A 22,092-nucleotide genomic window follows, 5' to 3' on the forward strand; every position below is an offset into this window, starting at 1 on the left:
CATTTTCCCAGAAGAGCCAGGAGCCACTTTTAGTCCTAGTTAACGAAAACGCATGCATAAATCAACCACTCGGGTCGGTCTTCTCCACTTCAGCAGAGGACGTCGGCGCCCGGCTGCCTCGCCCGCCTGCCTGTCTCTAGGCTGCGGGAGGATTAGACACATGCGCACGATTGGTCTCTTTGTGTGCACCAGGAAGGGTTTGGCGTCGATTTACACTTCCTAACGGGGCAAAGACCTGGAACGGCCGCGTGTGCTTGGGAATAAAAATGTACTGTAAACAAGGCCGATGAAATAAACAAGTGTCTCGCTCCCGCTGGCCTTCCGCGTTGGAAGTGTCTCCACCGCCCTTTCCCCGGTGCCCAGCTTGCGAGTGGAGATTTAGAGCCCGGGAATGAGGCGCCGTGTCCTTAGGAATCTCGCGCCCGGGGAGCGCTGCGGGACCGGGGAGCCGGGTGGGGAGCGGGCCTCGGGGCGCGCGGCGGCAGAGGCGCTCCCGCCCGCGCGGAGAGGGATGGAGCGCGTCTTGCGAGCGTCTCCGAGCCCAGCCACCCCACGGGCCAGGGGGAGGGAGCGGGGCCGGCGCATCAGCCCGCCCCCCCCGGCCCGCCCCCTCCCCCCGCGCCGGGGAGCCGCGGTGGTGCGCTCCGGCCAGCTGTGTGCCGCCGAGCGAGGCGCCAGCCCGTGGGTGCTGCCGGGGGCGGCGGCACGGTGGGGGCGCCCGCAGCTGGCGGCGGCGCGGGCCGCGGCGCGGGGCTCGCGGCGGGGAGCGAAGGTGAGCGCCGGAACGCGGAGGGCTGGCGCGGCTCGCGGCGCCGGGCCCCGTTCCCTGTCCGCGGCGGCCCTGCAGGCGACCCCGCGTCCCCACCGGCGGGAGCTCGGGGAGGAGCGGGCGGCGGCGCTGCTGCTGGCGGCGGCCGGCTGGATGCGAGACCGGCGCAGACCCGGCGGCGGACGGCGGCTCTCGACTCCGGAGAGCGGATCGCGGGGCGCAGGAGCCCGATCGCGCTGGCCATGGCCTCCAACTTTAACGACATAGTCAAGCAGGGCTACGTGAAAATCCGCAGCAGGAAGCTTGGGGTGAGTGGTTCGCTCGGCTTGCTCCTTCCCCGGCGCTCGTTCGGCACGGCTGGCTGCCTGGGGCGGGGGGCAGGGAGAGGTGACCCGTGCGGGTACAGGGCAGAGAGGGACCCGGCCCTTAGGCGGATGGCCCGCTTGTTGCTTGGCCAGGTGGGGGCCACACCTGCCGGGGGGCTCTGCAGACGGATCTGGGGGCTTCAGGAGCGCCTGAGTCCCCATCCTCGAGTGTACCGGGCTGTCTTCGACCGTGCGGGGAAGTCAGTAGACGAAAGGGATTGTCAGTTCCAAGGAGGAACGTGCCTTGGAGGAGGTTTCTTTGCAGTGCTATCCACGGTGGTCTGTTCTCAAAAGTGTGCGCCTTTCGGGTGGAATTGCTCTGTGTGGCGACGCTCGCGTGTGTTTAGAATCACCATTTTCTGGTCTCCGCTTCCCAAGCTCAATTCGAAATTCCCGTTTGATGCCCTCCCAGCGCCGCGCGTCCCTGCCGGCTGTAGTTTAGGGCGCCTTCGCCGTGGCCGAGGGCGGCTCCCGCGCCCCGCAAGTGCTCCCCGACCCGGGGACCCGTGCCCGCGTGCAGGCAGGTGTGTGCCCCGCGCCCGCCCGCGGTCACTGCTCTGTGACGGCAAAGTTGATGGAGACCTTTCGCTACTTCTTGAGAGATGCGCTGCCTGGCTTGGGAGGGAAAGGGTGTAGAACCCAGGGGTTCAAAACTATTCTAGTGACCAGACGAGGAGGTAGGAGGGACTCACGGGAGGCAGCGGGACAGGAGGGGCGGTCACCTGGGCGGGAGCAGCCTAGACTTGGGACGCGAGGGGGAGGATAGAGGGACGGGCAGAAGGTCCCTGGGGAGCGCGCGATGTAGGGTGGCCTGGGAGGCTGACCCGGGCTGGCTGGTCCAGAAAAGCGAGGGGAAACTCGACTGGGAAAGAAAGTGCCCCTTTTCCAGACTCTCTGGTTGTGTCTACCTCACTGTTCTCCAAGTACCAGTTGTACCAGGCTCCTGCATCCCGGGGCAAAGGGTCCTTGAGCTAGAACCTTTCCTGTGTTCCCTGATGACTGGATGAATCCTCCAACTTGGAGAAGGGGAAAAGGAGGGGAGGACTTTGCTAATTTTTGTGTAAAAAAGAAAGCAAAAGAAGGGTAGTGTTAGAGGGTAGAAGAAAGGTACGGTAGAATCCCCGAAAGAGGGCAGATCACCAAGCACCAGGAGTCGCTTTGTCGGGAGTTGGCGGCGCCAGGTGTTGGGGACAGGAGGACGGGAAAGGCAGACTTGACTCTTGGTGCTGCCTCTGCTGGGTTTCGCATTAAAGGTGCAGACTGTACCCCAAGGACAACAGGGGCCCATTCTGGAACTTCAGCAGCCCTGTAGTAGGCTGGGAGGCTGCAAGAGCGAGTGCGGAGCTGGGTGACAGCAACGCCCCTCTTCCTCCAGCCTGGAGCCAACGTGCGCTGCCGTGAGCCCCACCAAGGCGAGAGAGAGAAGGCGCCAGAGTCAGATCCTCGGCCAGGTTTCAAGGGCTTTTCTTGGGTAGAAGAAAGCGCCTCATTCTTTTCCAGGGATATAAGGACGAACCCACGGGAAAAGCTGCGGTTCTCCAGGAGTCTGGTTGTTCCTCGCAGCTGGGACGCAATGCTCAAGTCTGTCACCACACAGCTGTCAGCCAAGGGAGGTGCAGAGCTGGAGGTGGAAGGGAGTCGTCTTCTTAGCTTGACCTTTGAAGCCCTTTGCTTTACCACTGGATGCTTGATCATTTTTCTCGGCCTTCGGTCTTCTTGAAATCGCAATTGTATCTGATGCTTCAGACTATATAAACTAATGGATGAGTTAAGTCCCGGACAAGATGTATGTCTGCGTTCACAGAGTCACCTGCATATGAAAATGAGACTGAAGAATGTAGCCTCAGCATCCCCTTCCTGCGCACTTGGCCCTGGAGTCTCTAGGATTCCCCTCCACCCCATCCAAGCCTTCCAGGATTTCACACAATAAAAACTGAGTATGTAACCCCATTATAACATAGGACCCAAGGAAAGTGCATTGAATTCTTCTTGGGTAACTATGGCATTCACAGCGTTTGAAATGTCATCTTGAACACCATTTCTGCCTAACGATGTGTGCAAATGTATATTTACACTTACAAAGCCTCTTTTGCTATGTTCACTGTTTAGAGCTTTTCGCCTTTGTAAAGTGCAGCCTTCATAGAAAACAATAGAAGTGTGTTCATATAAAAGTTAATTGCTTTTGTCCTCCATTTCTACCTGAGAAATGTACACTTCAAAGTTAGATATTGAAACAGTCTTGTTTTAAATTAAATCAAAATATTAAATTCACGTTGACTATTTTGGGAACTTTTTTTTAAGTCAGATACTTTTCTATTCAGAATATTCTAATATGCAGAAGAGTGAATTTAAATGGCAAAACTTCACATAGCTGGTTCTGTGAAGCTTACTAAGTTAAGTGTGTCCCATAAGATAGTAAAACTCTAAGCAAATATTGTGTGCCTTAAAGAGTCATACTCCAAATCATAAAAATTGAAATTATCCAAACATTAATATTTCCTTTGCATAGTTAATAATACATATTCCTAATTTTATGGACTCAAAACTATGAACTTTTCCAAATAACATATTTTTTATCTCCAAGGACACGATGAGTTTTGTATGATTTATGTCCAAAACTAAATTTCAAAATATAAATAATTATAATTGAACATGCATAGATATTTGATTTATTATGGACAGTACTCATGCTTTCAAAAATCAAAGTCTGTGATATTCTAATGGAGAAAAAAAGACCTGGATATGAGGCTGATTGCATCAGAGATAATTATTGACATGAAACATAATTTATGATGACATGTTCTAATGTGCCCTTTGCTCTTCACAGGTAAGTGCAATTTTGAATGAGGGCAGTAAGACATTTCTTGTCCTTTAGGTAGCAAGTCAGACCTTTCAGAGGGGCTTCCAGGTTTAAGAGGTCAAAAGGGCCCTTGCCCTGTGTCTCACTGGGGAAGCTAGCAACCTGTTGATTACAGTCCCTTACCCACTGTTTGGGCAAAGAAGTAAAATTTAGTAAACAAGGCATATATAGCAAAATATCCAGTCAGTTTTTTTGTTTGCAGCCAAACTAAGAACTCAATCACTGAAAGCATTAATAATCTAACACTTTGTGTATTGACCCTAAATTTATCAAAAATAGATGCAGCATTGTGGAGTGATCATCATCATCATCACAGTCATTGTCATCAACATCACTGTACAAATTTTAGACTGCTATACCTTGACTTATTCTAGACACAGACCTCACATCATTTTTTTTTCCAAGGAATTCATTCAGATACATCAACATGACTATTCACAGACACATTGTATGCAGACAAAATAGTGTCTTCTACAGACATTTTATATTTCTTACTCAAACTTAGGTGAGAGATTGGTATTGATATGTGTGGGTTCTGAAGGAGTATCTCAGGATAGGGTGGTTGTGTGTGTGTGTGTATTCGGGTACACACTCAACAAGTGATCAAATTATCTTGGAGTGCCCACAGTTTAAGAGGCAGTGTACACTGGTGTTTGTGTGTGTATTACAGAGTCATATTGTGTTAAGCCTGAATTATTTATAATAAAGAACCCCTGCATCATTGCCACTCAGAGTACATCAGGCCAGTCATTGTCACTTTGCACCAACTTTGCTGTAGGGGAAGCAGGGAAATGTGGAGGGACAGATTTGGAGTTTTGAAGAGCACTAACTTTATGAGCTGAGCACCTATTGAGAATTTCACTTTTTGCATATTTTTGTTTTAACAACTTATTGTGGATTCACCTACCTCTTGCCCTTTCTCCCTTCTTGGTTAAAACCTCAAGACACCTCCATTCCTGGCTTAAGGATAATTGATCTCCTTTCTGTAAACACTGTAAGTTTTCCTTTCCTCTCGCAACAGCTTTCCTCAGAGTATTTGTTCATGAGAGATATTTATGAAAATTTACCCTTTTATAGAAGCTCACTGATTAAAATAAATAGAAATAGCTGGACACGGTGGCTCACGCCTGTAATCCTAGCATTTTGGGAGGCTGAGGCTACATGGTGAAACCCCATCTCTACTAAAAATTACAAAAAGTCAGCGGGGTCTGGTGATGTGTGCCTATAGTCCTAGCTACTCAGGAGGCTGAGGCACAAGAATTGCTTGAACTCGGGAGGTGGAAGTTGCTGTGAGCCGAGATCGTGACTCTGCACTCTAGCCTGGGTGACAAAGCGAAACTCTGTCTCAAAATAACCAACTAAATAAAATAAAATAAAATAAATAGAAATGTGCATATGTGCATTTGTATATCTTGTCCTTTAGACCATTTTACAATTTCTTTGGTCTCCAAGTCTGTAAAAACTAGTTTGTAAAGAGAGATTATATCTTGCATGGCATGCATTACCAATTTGCCAAGAATTAGATGCAATAAATATATTTAAGATAAAACATATAGATAACTTAGTCATTCTGACCATTTGAAAGTTCTAAAGAAATTTCAGGATCATTACTTTGTATATGAATTTCTAATATATGGATTTATGCTGCAGAAGTTATAATGAGTGTGTTTCAGTCTTTACTTGTCCAGAATATTGTGTATCCTGGACGTTGTTTTCTGAAATGGATCTGTGGTATCTATGTTTATTTATCATTTGTATATTTATCATTTCTCATTAAATACTAATTTAGCAGATGACAATTTCAATTATTTGAACTCTCTATTTGATTCTAGATTTTTATTCATGGTGACAATTATGCATATTCTTTACGCTGTGTGTAGATTTGCCACTTACTTCTGTATCTATACATATTCCTGCAAATAATGCTAGTTCTTAGAATTTTCCAGTAAGCAAAGATCTTATATATCTTCTACCCAATCCCTATATTTTGCATGATCTTCAACTGCATGTTTGTGTGTATGATATCTGATGTATGCTTAGAAACTCTATCTCTATTGGCAATTTTTTTCCTTTTAAAAACATCCCTCTGTCTGTATATGAACATGTCTGATGTTCTTTGAATTTCAAAAATTAAGCCAAAGACAATGAAAATTAAGGTAATTTTTATAGTAAAAACCAAATACAGACATTGTGGCTGGATTTTGCTATGAAATTATTATGCCTATGTAAGACCTGGGAGAGGCTGGTAAATCAGAGAGAGTTATCAAGATTCACATCTCAGTTTTTATCTTGATAGATTTACAGATGACTGCTGGCAAGGAGAACTTTAAAAATGGCATTCCTTTTCTTAGAAAACAAAGATAATACTCAGTACTTAAAGAGATCTTTCAAATGACTGAAATTAATAGATAGTGAGCAGGGAAGTGCTACAGTGGCCAAATATCTTTGTACGATCTACATTCCCAGTTTCCTTAAATGTCTTTCAAACACGCACAGTAATGGTGAATATTTTGGATCAGTATAAAATAGAATATGGAATAAAAAATTAGTTTAGGCTGGGTGTGGTGGCTCACGCCTGTAATCTCAACTTTTTGGGAGGCCAAGGCTGGCGGATCACCTGAGGTTAGGAGTTCGACAGCAGCCTGGCCAACATTGTGAAACCTCGTCTCTACTAAAAATACAAAAATTAGCGGGGCGCAGAGGCCGGCGCCTGTAATTCCAGCTACTCAGGAGGCTGAGGCAGGAGAATCGCTTGAACTCGAGAGGTAGAGGTTGCAGTGCACTGAGATCGTGCCACTGCACTCCAGTCTGGGCAACAAAAGTGAAACTCCATCTAAAAAAAAAAAATAGTTTACTATGAAGCATATATATTTGACATAAATGTCATCTTTTTGAAGTATTTTTATTAGTTAGCATTGCCCTCTTTGGATCATAAACCATGTAGAAACTGTTGAGTAGGACCATTAAGTGTTTGTATCTTTATACTGTTTCTATTTACATCAATTTTAGAAACTGTAGAAGATAAAAGGCGTGCAATACAAACAAAATTGAAATTATCTGTAGTCCCACCATTTAAAGATAATCTCTAGATTCACATATTTTGAAATGCAGTGCTGGTTTTGAGGAAGACATAATTTCTATCAAATATGATAAAAGAATTAAAAGGGAGCATACTATAATTTCTTTAGCCTCAGTTTTATTACTTGTGCCTCACTTTAGTCACAGTATTTTCTGTTTTTCTTCAAGGTCTTGTAACTTTGTCCACAGAGCCCACAAATTCTAGATAGGGAACATTTTCATTAACTTTCTGCATAAATCCTCTGTAGATTTATTTTAAGATACAGAGCAGTATTATCCTCTAAGTAATTCATTTTTATATTGTTACACTGTTACTCAATGAGAATATTGCACCTGTCAGTCAAAGTGGATAGAATAAGAAATGATATTTTGCTACAAGCAAGAGCAGAAATTAATAAAGAAAACTTGTTTACATGGTACTTGCAATGATTAGTGATGGTTGTAACCTTTCAACATGTGCAAAATATTTTGTCTGCCATTTTCCTGAATTATTTGCAACAATTCTTGGTTAATTTTTATTTTTGGCTTAACAATAAAATTACTGGGAACAAAGACATATTAATGCTTAGTTTGAGACTTCATAATGGTAAGATAGTCTCACTACATGTTGTGTGTACTGTGCATCTCACAGCTTGTAAAGACTTATCACACATAATATATAAGTCTTATAGTAGGATTTTAAACGTATATTCAATTTTTAACCCCCATTCTGTACATAAACTAGAATCCAAAAGACATAAGGCAAATCAGCTGGAGTTATTGAGACATAGCTTGGGTTTGTGTGTTTTTGTCTACAAACCTAGGTTTATAACTTCAAGTTCAGTGTAATATCTGCTATAGAACAGCTACCACTTTAGAGTATATATAGACAAGTTCAACATAGTCATGTGTACCCTTCAAAGTCAAGGTGCTTTCTTTGGTATCTTGGTTTAAAGCTGATACAATCATTCACTATACTCAATGCTAAGTTATTTAGATTGCAGACAAAAATGCTATTTAGTGAAAGAATTTATGTCACAATAAGGAAGTACTATGCAGATACTTGTCCAGGCCACACTGAATTGACACAATTTCATTTTCATTGATACCAAACACAAATTCACTAATCTCTCCTTTCAAAAAAAAAAAAAAAAATAGAGCACCTTTCAAAATTTACATGACAGTGTCTGGGTAGAATTTTACAAGTTATTTAAATAGTTAAATATCTTTAGTTTAGCATTACCTTTATTTATAGAAGATGATATTTTATTTAACCTGGCTTTATAAAAGATTATGTTTAAATCAACTTAATGAAAGGTGAGTTCATTTAAAGAAAACCTGAATTATAAAAACTATACAGATTAATGGGGATCCGACAAATCAAAAGGCAGTATGTGGTGACATAGTCATGCCTCACATAGTATGACAGTGTTAGCTAAATGCCCAAGCATTGACAATACTCAACCACAGCATGATCTCAACTCAAGAGACTGGATTATTTTGTTTGTTTCTTATTTTTGTTGCTTGCTGCTTTAAAGGGGGCTTAAATCAAAATAGATGTATTTAAATTATGTTTCTTTATTAAAAAGCTATTGATTTTTTAAGTTGCCTGTATGCCAATCTCTTATTCAAATGTGTACATTTATACATGAAACGTATTACACGTTGATGTGGTTTGGCTGTGTCCCCACCAAAATCTCATTTGAATTGTAGCTCCCATAATCCCCACGTGTCATGGGAGGGACCCGATGGGAGGTAATTGAATCATGGGAGTGGTTTCTCCCATGCTGTTCTTAAGGTAGTGAGTTCTCACAAGATCTGATGATTTTATAAGGGGCTTCCCCCTTCACTGGGTACTCATTCTCTCTCCTGCCGCCCTGTGAAGAGGTGCCTTCCACCATGATTGTAAGTTCCCTGAGGCCTCCCTAGCCATGCAGAACTGTGAGTCAATTAAACCTCTTTCTTTTATAAATTACCCAGTCTCTGGTATATTCTTACAGCAGCGTGAGAATGGACTAATACACATGTAGAAACGTGTATAGTAATTTTTTCCTAATGATTTTTCCATTGTGAATATGGAATTGCTTTTTTCTGATTACTCACTACCCTTTAGCATGTTTATGTGTGTATGTATATATGTGTACACACATATATACATATATAATGTATTATATATTGATATGTATATATTCAATAGAATATATATGTATTTCCAAATGGCATGTTACTACCCATACACATGGAATTGCTATCTTTCCTGAGTGGATAGCAGAATGCACTCCCCACCTCTGCACCAGAAGAATATGTTCATAAAATGCTTTTGTAGAATACAAGGAAAGTTTTTAATTCTATAAACCATTTTATGTCTACATTAGTCTTTACTTGGAAAAATAGATGCAATATTTGTCTAAAATTGGAAAGTTAGTATTTTTTCCCCAAAACTATAAAAGCTATAACTTTAACACCATGGCAACCAGTAAATTTTATATTTATTTTTGTTTACATAATTCTAGTAAATTTTCTCACATGCTATGCAAAATAAGAATAAAATCATACTTTTCACATATTTCTCCTTGCTTTGAAAAATATTCCTTTTTGTTTAAACTTACTAGCAAATAGGAATACATTTTCCAGAGTGTTTTAAAGACCGTAGGGTAGTTCTGTAGAAAGCATCCATGTCATTTTACTGATGCTTTCATAGACTTCATCACATATTTGGAATCCTTAAGTTTTAGCTATATAAGTCCTCTAAACCAAAGTACATCTAGTACCAAGTCATGATACTGAATTTACCTAGAAGCTACCAATTTTATGTATAAGTATGAAATATGCTATTCTAGACATTTAAAACTGGACAATTATTTAGCACTGTTAAGGCCACTCAACACATTCTGTTGTTTTCTGATATTTTGAATAATTATCTATATTACCTATCCCTTTATTAAAAAACAATCCCTCTCAACCACGACTGCATATAGGAGTGACCTGCAGAACTTGATCCTTCGGCCTGGGCTTTCCTCACTGAATTGGCCTGCCTGGAGTTGAGTGTGGGTTTGCTTTAAAGTTCTCTCAAGTGTTTTCAATGTGACACCAGAGTTGATAATTGTTGCCATAAAATGATAATTTTTTAGGAAACAGAGAAAATATGTAACATGTTAGACTCCTCTAAACTGCTAATTACACTGTTGTTAGTGCGAAGACCTCTGAAATATAAAGTTAATTATCCATTAAATCCTTTATGTAACACTAATTTCCTGACAGTCTATAATGCTTTATAATGTGAACACAGAAGGAATACAACAAAAAATTTCTTCGACGTACAGAAATTGACTTCATAAACAATGTAATGAACGTGAGTAAATCCTTTCTGAGGACTTTCCAGGCTCTCTTGATACATGACTGATGCTTCTACCAGCAATGTGGATGCTCTTGAAAGATTTCAATTGTCTAATTTGTGTATTCTCATCTAAGTAATTAAGATACCACGGCTATTTAAATTGTACTTAATTTAAGACTCGCTGAGTTCTGAACAATGCAATCATGATTTTCCCAATGGGAGATTCAGTGCATGAGACTATATTTTAAAAAACCAGTAGCTCAGAGTCAGTTTTGTCTTCTTCATAAACCTGGTCTCATGGCTGTGAAAGACAGTTGCTACCCTGCAACACCTTGCTCCTGATATCTATGAGGTTTATGTTTTATGTTCCTTTCTTTGTTCTTTGTTTCCTACTTGAAGAGATAGGGCATAGATGGATGGATGAGGAGAGAGAAAATTGAAGCAATATATAGCACGTACCTCTCGAGTTCATGCAGATGGTAGGTGCCCTTGTGGTTTTTAGAGAAAGTAACCATCAAGCTGACAAGTCGTGAATTAAGAAGGGTTTGTTAAAAAGTTCTATGCATAGGACACAACATATCCAGGTAACAATATGTGTCGAGATGAGTGTGGAGTAATGAGAAAAGATCCAGAATAAGGGTGCTTGTAGTGTTCTAAGAAGCTGGGAAGTTACTGATGTGTTTTACAAGAGGGGTTAAATGTTCATTGTCAAATTAACAAAACTCCTGAGCCTGGGGTGTAGAATAGATTGTAGTGAAATAGGACTGTTGGTAAGGAGCCGATAAGAAGTGAGTTTCAGTATCTAGGAAAGGTACTGGGTGATTCTACAGGCTAGCCAGGAGGGAGAACCATTGCTACAGAAGTATTTTGTTTTTCTAGCTCTTGGGGAAAATGAGTCTTTCACCTACTATTGTTTGCATTGAGAATCCATCTGGCAGTCTTATTTTTGCCATTTGAAAATGATTAGTCTCTTTTCTTCTGCTTTTAACATGTTCTTTATCTTTGGTTTTCAGGAGTTTTGTTATGACATGTAGAAATATAGTTTTCATTCCGTTCATCTTTCTTGAGGTTTATAGGGCTTCTTGATTCTATGGCTTGATATCATTCATCAGTTCTGAAACATTCTCCACCACTACCTCTTCAATTATCAATTCTGTCCGTTCTTTCTCTTTGTCCTTACTCATATGTAAGGAAGCAGAGATATGGCAAGTAATTACTACCCTTTCTCAAAGTGTCTTTATGCTTTTACTCTTTCATCTCTTTGCCTCTCAAATCTTCAAGATAAATATTTTTCTTGCATTTCTTTCAGTTTGCTGATTTTCTATTCAACTGCAAATAATCTACTGTTAAAACTATTCATTGATATCAATTTTGATGATTTTATTTTCATGTCTAGAATTATCATTTGGTTCATTTAAAAATGATAAGAATAAATTATCAATTTTATCTTTGGTAGTTTTCAATGCCTTCAAATATATATACTTTTTGTATATGTGCAGCATTTGTGATCATGAGCATGTGGGCTTTCTTGAATTACTTAGTACACCATTAACAGAAATGGAACTTTCTCACTGGTTAATGGCTTTTTGTGGAGGTAGAGGTCATGTGATCCTCCAGAACTCCGCTGAGAGACAAGAGAGTTGGCTATGGCTTTTCCTTCATTGTGAGACCCTCTACCTGTGATAATTTTGACTTGGAATATTCTCAAAACAAGTTATCTACCTCCATTGTAGCACTATGGCTTGTGACAATGACGGTGAAGAAAAATAATTATTTTACTTTTGAGGGTTATTTTTTCTCTTTTGTTTTGGTAACAGCAATGGCAAGACCGACTCCCAGAGATTCTACCTTAATTGACTTCTGGGCAAGAGAATTATTTGTTTCAGGCTTGGTTTTTATCTCAAGTGATTCTAGAATAAATGAAGTACATTTCCCCAGAATAATTTTTAATGCAAGTTGTTTATCACCATATATTTCCACTGAACCCTAGAGAGCTAGGATAAATAGTTAAAGTATGCCTCCATAAGTAAAAAATTAAAATAAAATAAAATAAATGTCTATATCGGCCATTTGTCATTTCTTTATTTCAGCCAGAATTTGAGTCTCTTTCCCATATTTGGAGAGTACTCCCACATTATGAATGGTGAAGGTAGCAAATAAGGTCTTGCATTATAAAAGATGAAATGCCCAAAATGCTTATCTCCCTTGCAGCCAGAGCACAAGAACATGAGCTGGCTTTTACAAATTCCAGGCACCTAGGACCGACTTTGAGTTAGTGACAAAAGAGGCAATTCAGTGGAGGAATCTTCACAGGGGAGGAGAGAGTAGTCATTTCTACTGGATCAATGTAATGACACAAAAGTAGAAACAATGCAAATTACTGCATCTATTGTCTCAAGTGAATACACTCGTTAAGCCACTTTAATAACTTTAGAGAATATTTATGGTTGCTGTCTTGAACCTGGTTCTCCAGTCCTCTATTCCTATTTTGAAATAATAAAAACTTTGATAAATTCCTTTCTGTCTAAATCAGCAAGTGTCAGCTTCTGTTGCTTGCAACTAATGCATATAATTGGTAAAACAGCATTATTGGAAGTGACTCAATTAAGTTTTAAAATATATTAAAATCATCAATGTTTTAGAGTAGTGAATATTAAATATTGTCTTTAGCAATAAGTAGATAGAATTAATTTCTCTTTTATTTACTCCTAGCTTGGACATTAGAGCATCATTAGTGATTTATTCTGTTCAAACATGGGGATTTGTAGGAGCTTTGATATAAGCATACATCCAGATCATATAATTAAGAAAAAAGTTTGTTTTAAATAGGGACCCACACAAATACACGTAACATATTTTAGGCAAAGGTGGAAAATTAATTTGATAAAGAGGAATGCCTTTTCAGCAAATGTTACTGGAGTAATTGAACATACATGAGCAAACTAAGTGAAACCTCACATAAACTTCACACCTTTTAACTCAAAACAGATGACAGACTTAAATGTAAAACATAAAGCTATCAAAATTTTTTGGAAAAACATTAGAAAAAAATCTAGGGCTAGGCAGAATTCTTATACTTGATAACAAAATCATTCCATAAAAGGAAAGATTGACAATTTCATCTTATTGAAATTAAAAACTTTTGCTCTGTGAAAGACCCTATTAAGAGGATGAAAAGACAAGCTATTTACTGGCAGAAAATACTTAAGGACTATACATCTCTGACAAAAAGCTAGTATAAAACACTCTAAAAACAGTACAGTAAATTTTTTAAAAAACATAATTCAACCAGAAGACAGGCAAAGGACACGAACATGCATTTCACCAAAGTTGACATGTATACAAATAAGCACATAAACAGGTGTCTGACATCATTAACCATTAGGAAGATGCAAATTAAAACTACCAGGAGATATCATTACACACCTATTGGAAAGGCTAAGAAAAAGTGACAACACTAAATGCTGACAAGAATCCAGAGAGGCTGGATAGCTGGATCACTCATACATTACTGGTGGGAATATAAAATGGTTCAGACACTCTGGAAAACAATTTGTCAATTTCTTAACAACCTACGTATGCAAAAATGAGACCTGGCAATTACACTCCTGGACATTCATGTCAGAGGAATGAAAACTTCTCACATACAAACCTATTCATGAATGTTCATGGCTGCTTCCTTTGAAATAGTAATAAATTGAAGATAAACCAGATGTCCATCATTAGGTGAATGATTAAATAAGCTGTAGTTCACCAAATTATGCAATACTACACAACAGTAACAAAGGACCAAAGTAATAATAAATCTCAGAAAATTATGATGGGTGTCTGTAAAAACACCAATCATCAAACGTTACATACTGTGCAATTTCATTCTATTAACATTCTTAAAATAATAAATTATAGAAATTAAGAACAGGTTGGTAGTATCCAGAGGTTATGGACAGGAAAGAGGGAATGGGGTTTGTGTGTGAGGTAGAAGTGGTTATAAAAGCAAAGAATGGGGAATCGTTTTGATGGTTGAAATGTTCTGTATCTTGACTGTGGTAATGTCAGTATTTTGGTTATGAAATGAGATGGTAATTTTACAAGAAGTTACTATGGGGAAAATTGGATAAAGAGCATGCAGGGTTGTTCTGTACTGTTTCTCACAACTGCATGTGTAACAACAGTTATCTTAAAATTAAAAGTCTAATTAGAAAATGTAAGAGGGAGCATCAAAACCTAGCCTCATTTTACGAACGTGATAAGCCATCCAGTGGGGCACAATTATAGTGGAAGTAGCGTAGAAAAATGGAAAGAGTATACTCTTTCAGAATCAATTGAGGGATTTAATTAATAACTTGTCAATTATGAATTGTGTAACTTACAGTAAGTTTCAAATATCTTCCAGTCTCACTTTTCTTAATTATGAATTGGGTAGAAGAACACCGTCCTCACCGTTGAGTAAAATAATACTTTACAAGATCTAAAACAGTGCTTAGTCCATGACACTTCAACCTTTAAATAGTAGAATTGATTGACAGATACCAAAAGTATCCTGGGACAGACCTTTGAAAAGGAACCTATTTCTTGGCAGCCCTTCTGAACTGGGGTTCCATAAGAGAAGAAACTCTTAATTCCTTGAGTCTTCCAATGTATGTAACGAGTTAACTTCCTTCCTGTATGGAAAATGGTAGCAACTGTTCAATACTTGTGAATTGAGGAAAATAATGACTCAAATCATTTTTTGTAAGTCTTCATTCTCTCATGAAACTCAGGTTGAGAAAGGCCAAATTTTGATTGATGGGCTGTCAAGTTCTGCGTATCATCAAGAAAACAGATAAAGGGGAAAGGTGTCATTCTGTGATGCTTTGAATCCTGAGACCCCCCACCCAACCTTCCAATATGAATTTTAAATGATTATTACTATCTTAAAGACAGGCACCAGATATTTATTTTACCACAGTTTTACCTCAGTAGCTAAACTCAAAGTCTGATACAGTGAGTTCATGTAGATAGCCGTGTTGATATATTATGTAACATTTTGGCTTACTTTTTGCAAACATCTGTGCAAGGATGCATTATGTCATTTTCAGCACCTAAAGGTCAATGCATTCAGGAGATAAATTCTGATTTTGGAAGAAAAATCTTTAAAAAGAAAGCCATATTTTGAGGGTCACAAAAGAGAGGTCAAAAATATTTACCTCAACCTTACGATTCATATATTAAATCTCAAGGTTACTAAACATGTAAAAGATTAATTTATGGCTTACAGAATTTTAAGGGATTTTAGGTTGACTGTATATTCATATAAACATTTCTACTGAATACACTTATCATTTACAAACCCATCATGTAGTTAGCTTATTTAACTCATAATTAAGGGCACATTTAACAACATCGTCTTCTGTAGCTACTCCATTTTCTTCTGCTTTCCAGATCTCTAGACAAATTTTTTGGAAGGAAGGAAGGAAAGAAGGAAGGAAGGGAGGGAGGGAGGGATGGAGGAAGGGAGGGAGTGAGAGAAGGAAGGAAGGAAGGAAGAAAGGAAACGAAGGGTGGGAGTGAGGAACAAACATGTCCTGAAAATGAATGAATGTCTTTTTGCTGAACATTCTTAATAGGACAACAGTTATTCTGGAACTCAATCCACCATGGCATAGAAAAGCTAAATTTGCATTTTTGCATACAATTTAACTAACTGTATAAATATATGAATACACAAGTATGATTTAATGGAATAACTCTCCACATTGCCACCTGTGAAAACATAAAAATGTCTTTTCTTTTGGAGACAGTGAGAATTGTTCCCTTCAAAGTGAGGACTTTACATCCTCTCCCACTCTTCTTCCTAGAAATACAGCAGAAAGTGGGAGAAACATCTGCCTTCTGTTCTTAATAATTTATAGACCCCAGTATGCCCCATTTAGAAATTTCACCTATTTAAGAACATGCTCAAATTTTACTCCCTCCAGATTGTATCACCTATCATCTTCAACCTGGAAGTTTTCTACTATCTCTGAGCTCATGGAGTTATTATTTGTAATCTAGGCCCACCTCATAGGGCTGCGAGGGCTGTACTCAGCACAAATCCAAGGGACTGCATTTATATAGACTATGATATGATCACTTTGGAGTTGTATATATAATCCTGGCACTGTTTGAATGTACTGTTTCCATTCTTGCATGTTTGTCTTTGGTCTCCTAAACCATTTTAGGCTATTGGAATGTTATGGCAATTATACTATTTTTAATTTTTTAATTTTTTAATTTTTTATGTTTATGGACACATAATAGTTGTCCATATTTATGGAATACATGTAATATTTTGATACAATAATGCAATGTATAATGATCAAATCTTGGTTATTGGGATGTTCATCACCTCAAACAGTTTTCATTTATTTGTGTTGAGAACATCCAACTCTACTCTTCTAGTTCTTTTGAAATATACAATAAATTATTAACTTTACTATAGTCACCCTATTGCACTATCAAACACTAGGTCTTATCCTTCTATCTAACTGTATTTTTGTGTCCATTAACCAACCTCCCCTCCCTACTACTTTTCCTAGCCTCTGGTACCCACCATTCTATCCACTGTGTCCATGAGATCAATATTTTTAGCTCCCACATATTGTGAGACATGTGACGTTGTCTTCCTTATTTCATTTAACATAATGACCTCCATTTTCATCTATGTTGCTGCAAATGACAAGAGTTCATTCTTTTTATGGAGGAAGAATATTGCGTTTTGTATATATACCACATTTTCTTTTTCATTCATCCATTGATGAATACTTAGGTTGATACCATATCTTGGTTATTATGAATACTGCTGCAATAAATATGGCAGTCAGGTATCTTTTTAATATACTGATTTCCTTTATTTTGTATATATACCCACAGATGGGATTGCTGGATCATATGGTAGTTCTATTTTCAAATTTTGAGGAACCTCCATACTGTATTTTAGATGGAAATAATTTTTATTTCCATCAACAGTGTGCAAACATTCTCTTTCCTTTGTATTCTCACCAGCATTTATTATTTTCTGTCTTCTTAATAGTAGCCATTCTAATTGGGGTGAGATAATATCTCATTGTGGTTTCTGTTTGCATTTCCCAAATGATTAGTGATGTTGAACATTTTTTTCATATACCTTTGACTATTTGGCTTCTTTTGAGAAATGTCTATTTAGAACTTTTGCCCATTTTTAATCAGATTGTTTGTTTATATTGCTATTGAGTTGTTTGGGTTATTTATGTATCCCAGTTATTAACCCCTTGTCAGTTGAATAGTGTCACATAGATTTTTTCCTATTGTGTAGGTTTTCTTTTCACTTGGCTGATTGTTTCCTTTGCTGTGCAGAAGGTTTTAAACTTGATGTGATCCCATTTGCCCATTTTTGCTTTGGTTGTCTGCTTTCGAGGCCTTACTCAAGAAATCTTTGCTCAAACCAGTGTCCTGGAGCATTTCCCTAATGTTTTCTTCTAGTAGTTTCATAATTTTAGGTCTTATTTAAGTTATTCATCCATTTTGATTTCATTTACATACGTATTGAAAGAGAGGGGTCCAGTTTCATTCTTCTGCCTATGGTCTACATAGTTTTTGGTGTTTGTTTTGGACTTTTGGGATTACTTGACTTCATTTTATGTCAAATGCAAATGGATGATCCTTTATTATCATATCTGATAAATTTTATATTTTCATCTAAGCCTGATGAGTAACAGCTTTTCTCAGTGAATTCTGAGAAATATGTAAAGTAGAATTTATATTTAAATATTAAACACTTTCCTTTTTAGAGATAGGGCCTTGCTCTGTCATCCAGGCTGGAGTGCAGTGAGTGTGATCATGCTTCACTGTAACCTTGAATTCCTGGGCTCAGGTGATCCTCCTGTCTCAGCTCAGCCTCCCCAGTAGCTGGGACTACAGGCACGTGCCACTTTGCCCAGCTAATTTCATTTCTTTTTTTTTTTTTTTTTTTTGTGGAGATGAGGTCTTGCTGTGTTGCCCATGTTTGTCTTGAACTCCTAGCCTTAAGCAATCCTCCTGCCTCAGCCTCCCATAGTGCTGGGATTATAAGCATAAGCCATCATGCCTAGCCTGAGAGCTTTAAAATAAACATAAAGGGAATATCTATTTAATGCCAGTCAAGAAATGGCTGCTCCTTAAATTTCATATAAGAGTAATAGTAAACTAAGAAATAATAGTGAGGAAAACACTTTTGTTGCCTAAGTACATGTATTTCAATTATTAGCTGGGACTTTTTCATTTTATGGTTCTCTCTTTTGAATTGGGGAAAATATAAATGTTAATCATTTTGCAGTTGCAGTTTAGTGTTCTCTGTGAAATGAGGTTTATATAAGCTACATTTGCCCACATAATACCTTAATTACTAGGACCCAAGTGGTTTGAACACTCCATTGACTTTAAAAACAAACAGCAGTGCAAAACTTCTGTGTCTTTGATGTTGAGCTCTAGAGCCATCTTGACTAAATTTTAGAAGGCTTCATTACTTAGAAGATAAAGTTCAATGCCTTTTCAATGAAATTCTATTTTGTAACTGCAGTAAAAGAGAGATCACGGAGCTGCATTCCCATCCAAAACGCGCACATAGCTATCTTGATACTCGTGGTTTTAACTAGTCACAACTCCCTTTTAAATGACAATAAAAGTGTGTGCAGAATACAAAATAAATAAAGTCCCAAATAAAGCATCCAAGAAGTTTAAGTCATTATACTTTCTTCTGACAGCTTAATGTCAGTATTTGACTAGAATGTAAAGGGGAAACAGTAAAATTACTTTTCAAAAGAAAAGTAATAGCACCTAAAGAAATAGCACCTAATGCATTTGGATATTCATGATTTACCCAGGATTCGGGATCAAAGGTGAAGTAAATAATTATTTTGCTCTGCAGTTAGAATCTGTAAGTATCTGGTAGGTTTTTCTTCAATTACAAATATTAAGGATGTGTTAGTATATGTTTAATATGTGTTAATTAAGGATATGCTAATAGGAAATACACCAAGGATGAAGAAGTAAAAAGATGGCATTAATACCAACCCCAGCATTTACTATACACAGGAGGATACAATGATATGTAAGACTCTTTCTGGCACAAAAGAGGGCAGTCAATAAACATTTGTTAAGTTGTTAAATAAGTTTACATTCAGAACTGCACCATTATGGTTTTGATTGATATGTACAGGAATATTGGCACCACCTTCAGAGAGGCACTTTGTAATATCCACCTTTGTAATTAGCTTCAGCAATATCAATCCATTGCAATGTAAAGCCTGTAATTGGAAATATGTCAGCGATAATATATTTTATATCTTACCTAAGAGGTGTTATTCGATGTTTAATTTTTACAAACTACATTTTATAACTTCACCTAAATTTATATTTTGACAATTTTTTTGTGAACATACTAAAATTTAGCTTTTTAACCAATAAAACATACAAAAAAATACAGCAAAGTACGTTGCTGTTTTGGAGGGAAGAGATTTTGTTTTAAAGGCTATCTAAATTAAAAAAAAAATTAGTCCTGCATTGTCTTTAGATGTATTTGTTATATTGTGATTTTTTTCAGTTACTATTTTGACTATTCTTTGAGTATATATTTGTCTTTAAAATTTAATGCAAAATTTCAAATAGTATGTACAATAAAATTGTGCAGCAACTTTTACAGCAAGCGAAATGTTCTATTAGGAATCATCCCAACGGTATGAATTCTTACTGTTTTTACACACAGTACACCTTTAACACAGCTATACTGTTCCGTGGGCAGGTCAGATATCATTTTCTCTATATTTATTTATTTATTCATTTATTTATTAATTTATTTTTATTTTTTTATTATACTTTAAGTTCTAGGGTACATGTGCACAACGTGCAGGTTTGTTACACGTGTATACATGTGCCATGTTGGTGTGCTGCACCCATTAACTCGTCATTTACATTAGGTGTATCTCCTAATGCTATCCCTCATTTTATACAGGAAGCCCATGAAGTTAAGGAAGCTGAGATAACGCAAGAAGGCTCAGATCTGTTACACTGATTTCTAGCGCCTTCTCAGAACACCTGTTTCAACCACTGCACACAATTTCATGACAGTGTATTCCACCCTTACCCCAGAGGAGGTTGGCATATCTCTGAGGATGCCGATTGGTGTGCCACCCTAGACTAGGACATGATACCCTTTTTCTATATAATCTACAGTAATTCTAAGGCTCCTATTTTATATAGTTTTTCCCCAATTTAATTGGAACCATTGGCTGTATCTATTTCAATTCACAGTCCCTGATGAGTGCCTCAGCCAATCTCAAAGGTAATGTCACTAATGATTCCTCAGATCTCTTGATCACTTTCCCTGTTATGTGTGCAGTCTACCATCTTTGAAACCCTAAGATGCATGCATCACTTTAAATGTACTCAAAGATTAAGACAGCTTCTCAATTGTACTTATTTTAAAACCTGAAAAACTTTTACAAAAACATTCTATATGCAGCAGTATGATTCTGAAATGGCTTTTCTTCCATCTCATTGATGTTGGTTTTTATAACGTGATTTTATGACTTAGCTGGAGCTTATCAAAGACTACATTGTTTTTGTCTCTGAAACAACTCTCCACAGACTTCTACTTCAGGAAAATCCAGTACTTCAGATTATTAATATTATTTAAGCCCCAGCTCAAGAGTACCAAGTTCTGAATATCACCAGAGTGTAATGCAGACAAAGAACTTTGGAAATAGAGACATTTGGTTGAGGCTGTGGACTTTCCATCTTCATACCTCATCTGTAAAATGGACATGAAGTGTCAAATGGCCAACTCCCATAGGGTTATTGCAAGACGTAAATAAGATAAAATTTGCAAAATGCCAGGTGCATGGTAAGCCCTATACCATTTTACCTATTGATATTGGTATTTCTAAACAAGAAATACGGATTTGACTTGCCACAATGAAGGAGTATCTTTACATTTAATTTCACCTCTTTGGGGACGACTTCTTTTTTGCCACAGGGAAAACAGTTTTATATCTGATACAGTCAAAGTGGAAAGGCATGATGTTTTAATCCAGAGAAATTACTTGATTACATGTGGTTTTAAACATATTCATTGGACAAAATTGTGTGCATGGATTGATGCATGGGAAAGACACAGAAACTGGTGTGGGGCTACCAGGCTGATGATGTCTTGACCACACTCTGTGTTGAGGCATCCCAGCTTCCTCACCTGGAGAACTAGGCTTCCTCACCTTTGCCTGACTAGCTCTTTCCTGCCATTAAAACAAAGCAAAACAACACAAAAACAACTTTCAGTTTCCCTTAAGTTTTTATCATCCACCAGAAGTCCAGCTAGAATCACTTAGAAAGCCCTCAATTTCTGAACCTTCCATCATGTGTGCCCTAACAGTTCCCAGCCCTTCCTCTGCTGCTAATACCTGACTATCCCATCTGTCTGGAAGGCCAGGGATCCACGATCCACACATGTGTGTCTCCTGCTGCCTGGCCCACTGGACCGCCTTCCCTGTCTTCTCCTCCTCCTCATGCTCTCTCTCCACCCACCACTACAAGAGTTGTGCTTTTAAAAAAATCTTATCCTCTTTCCCAAAGAATTCCTCAAGTCCTGAGCCCTACAGTTTTATTAGTGCTTCTCAAAAGACTTCTCTGAAATATAATTTTATACTTTAATCTCACTTTCCGTGTCCAGATTGGC

At 38.5% G+C, this 22,092-nt stretch overlaps 1 protein-coding gene across 2 annotated transcripts in view; it reads left to right on the forward strand.

Annotated features, from left to right (window-relative positions):
• Nucleotides 1–630: 630 nt before the first annotated feature.
• DOK6 (docking protein 6) overlaps nt 631–22,092 on the forward strand; it is a 447,352-nt gene continuing 425,890 nt past the window's right edge. For both annotated transcript variants that reach the window (XM_054461226.2, XM_063653818.1), the window contains exon 1: nt 631–1,077. In XM_054461226.2, coding sequence (XP_054317201.1) covers nt 1,012–1,077 — 66 coding nt within the window. In that variant the 5' untranslated portion in view covers nt 631–1,011. The remainder of the gene's footprint in view (nt 1,078–22,092) is intronic.

This window comes from Pongo pygmaeus, chromosome 17, assembly GCF_028885625.2.
Source record: "Pongo pygmaeus isolate AG05252 chromosome 17, NHGRI_mPonPyg2-v2.0_pri, whole genome shotgun sequence".
Classification (NCBI taxonomy): Eukaryota; Metazoa; Chordata; class Mammalia; order Primates; family Hominidae; genus Pongo; species Pongo pygmaeus.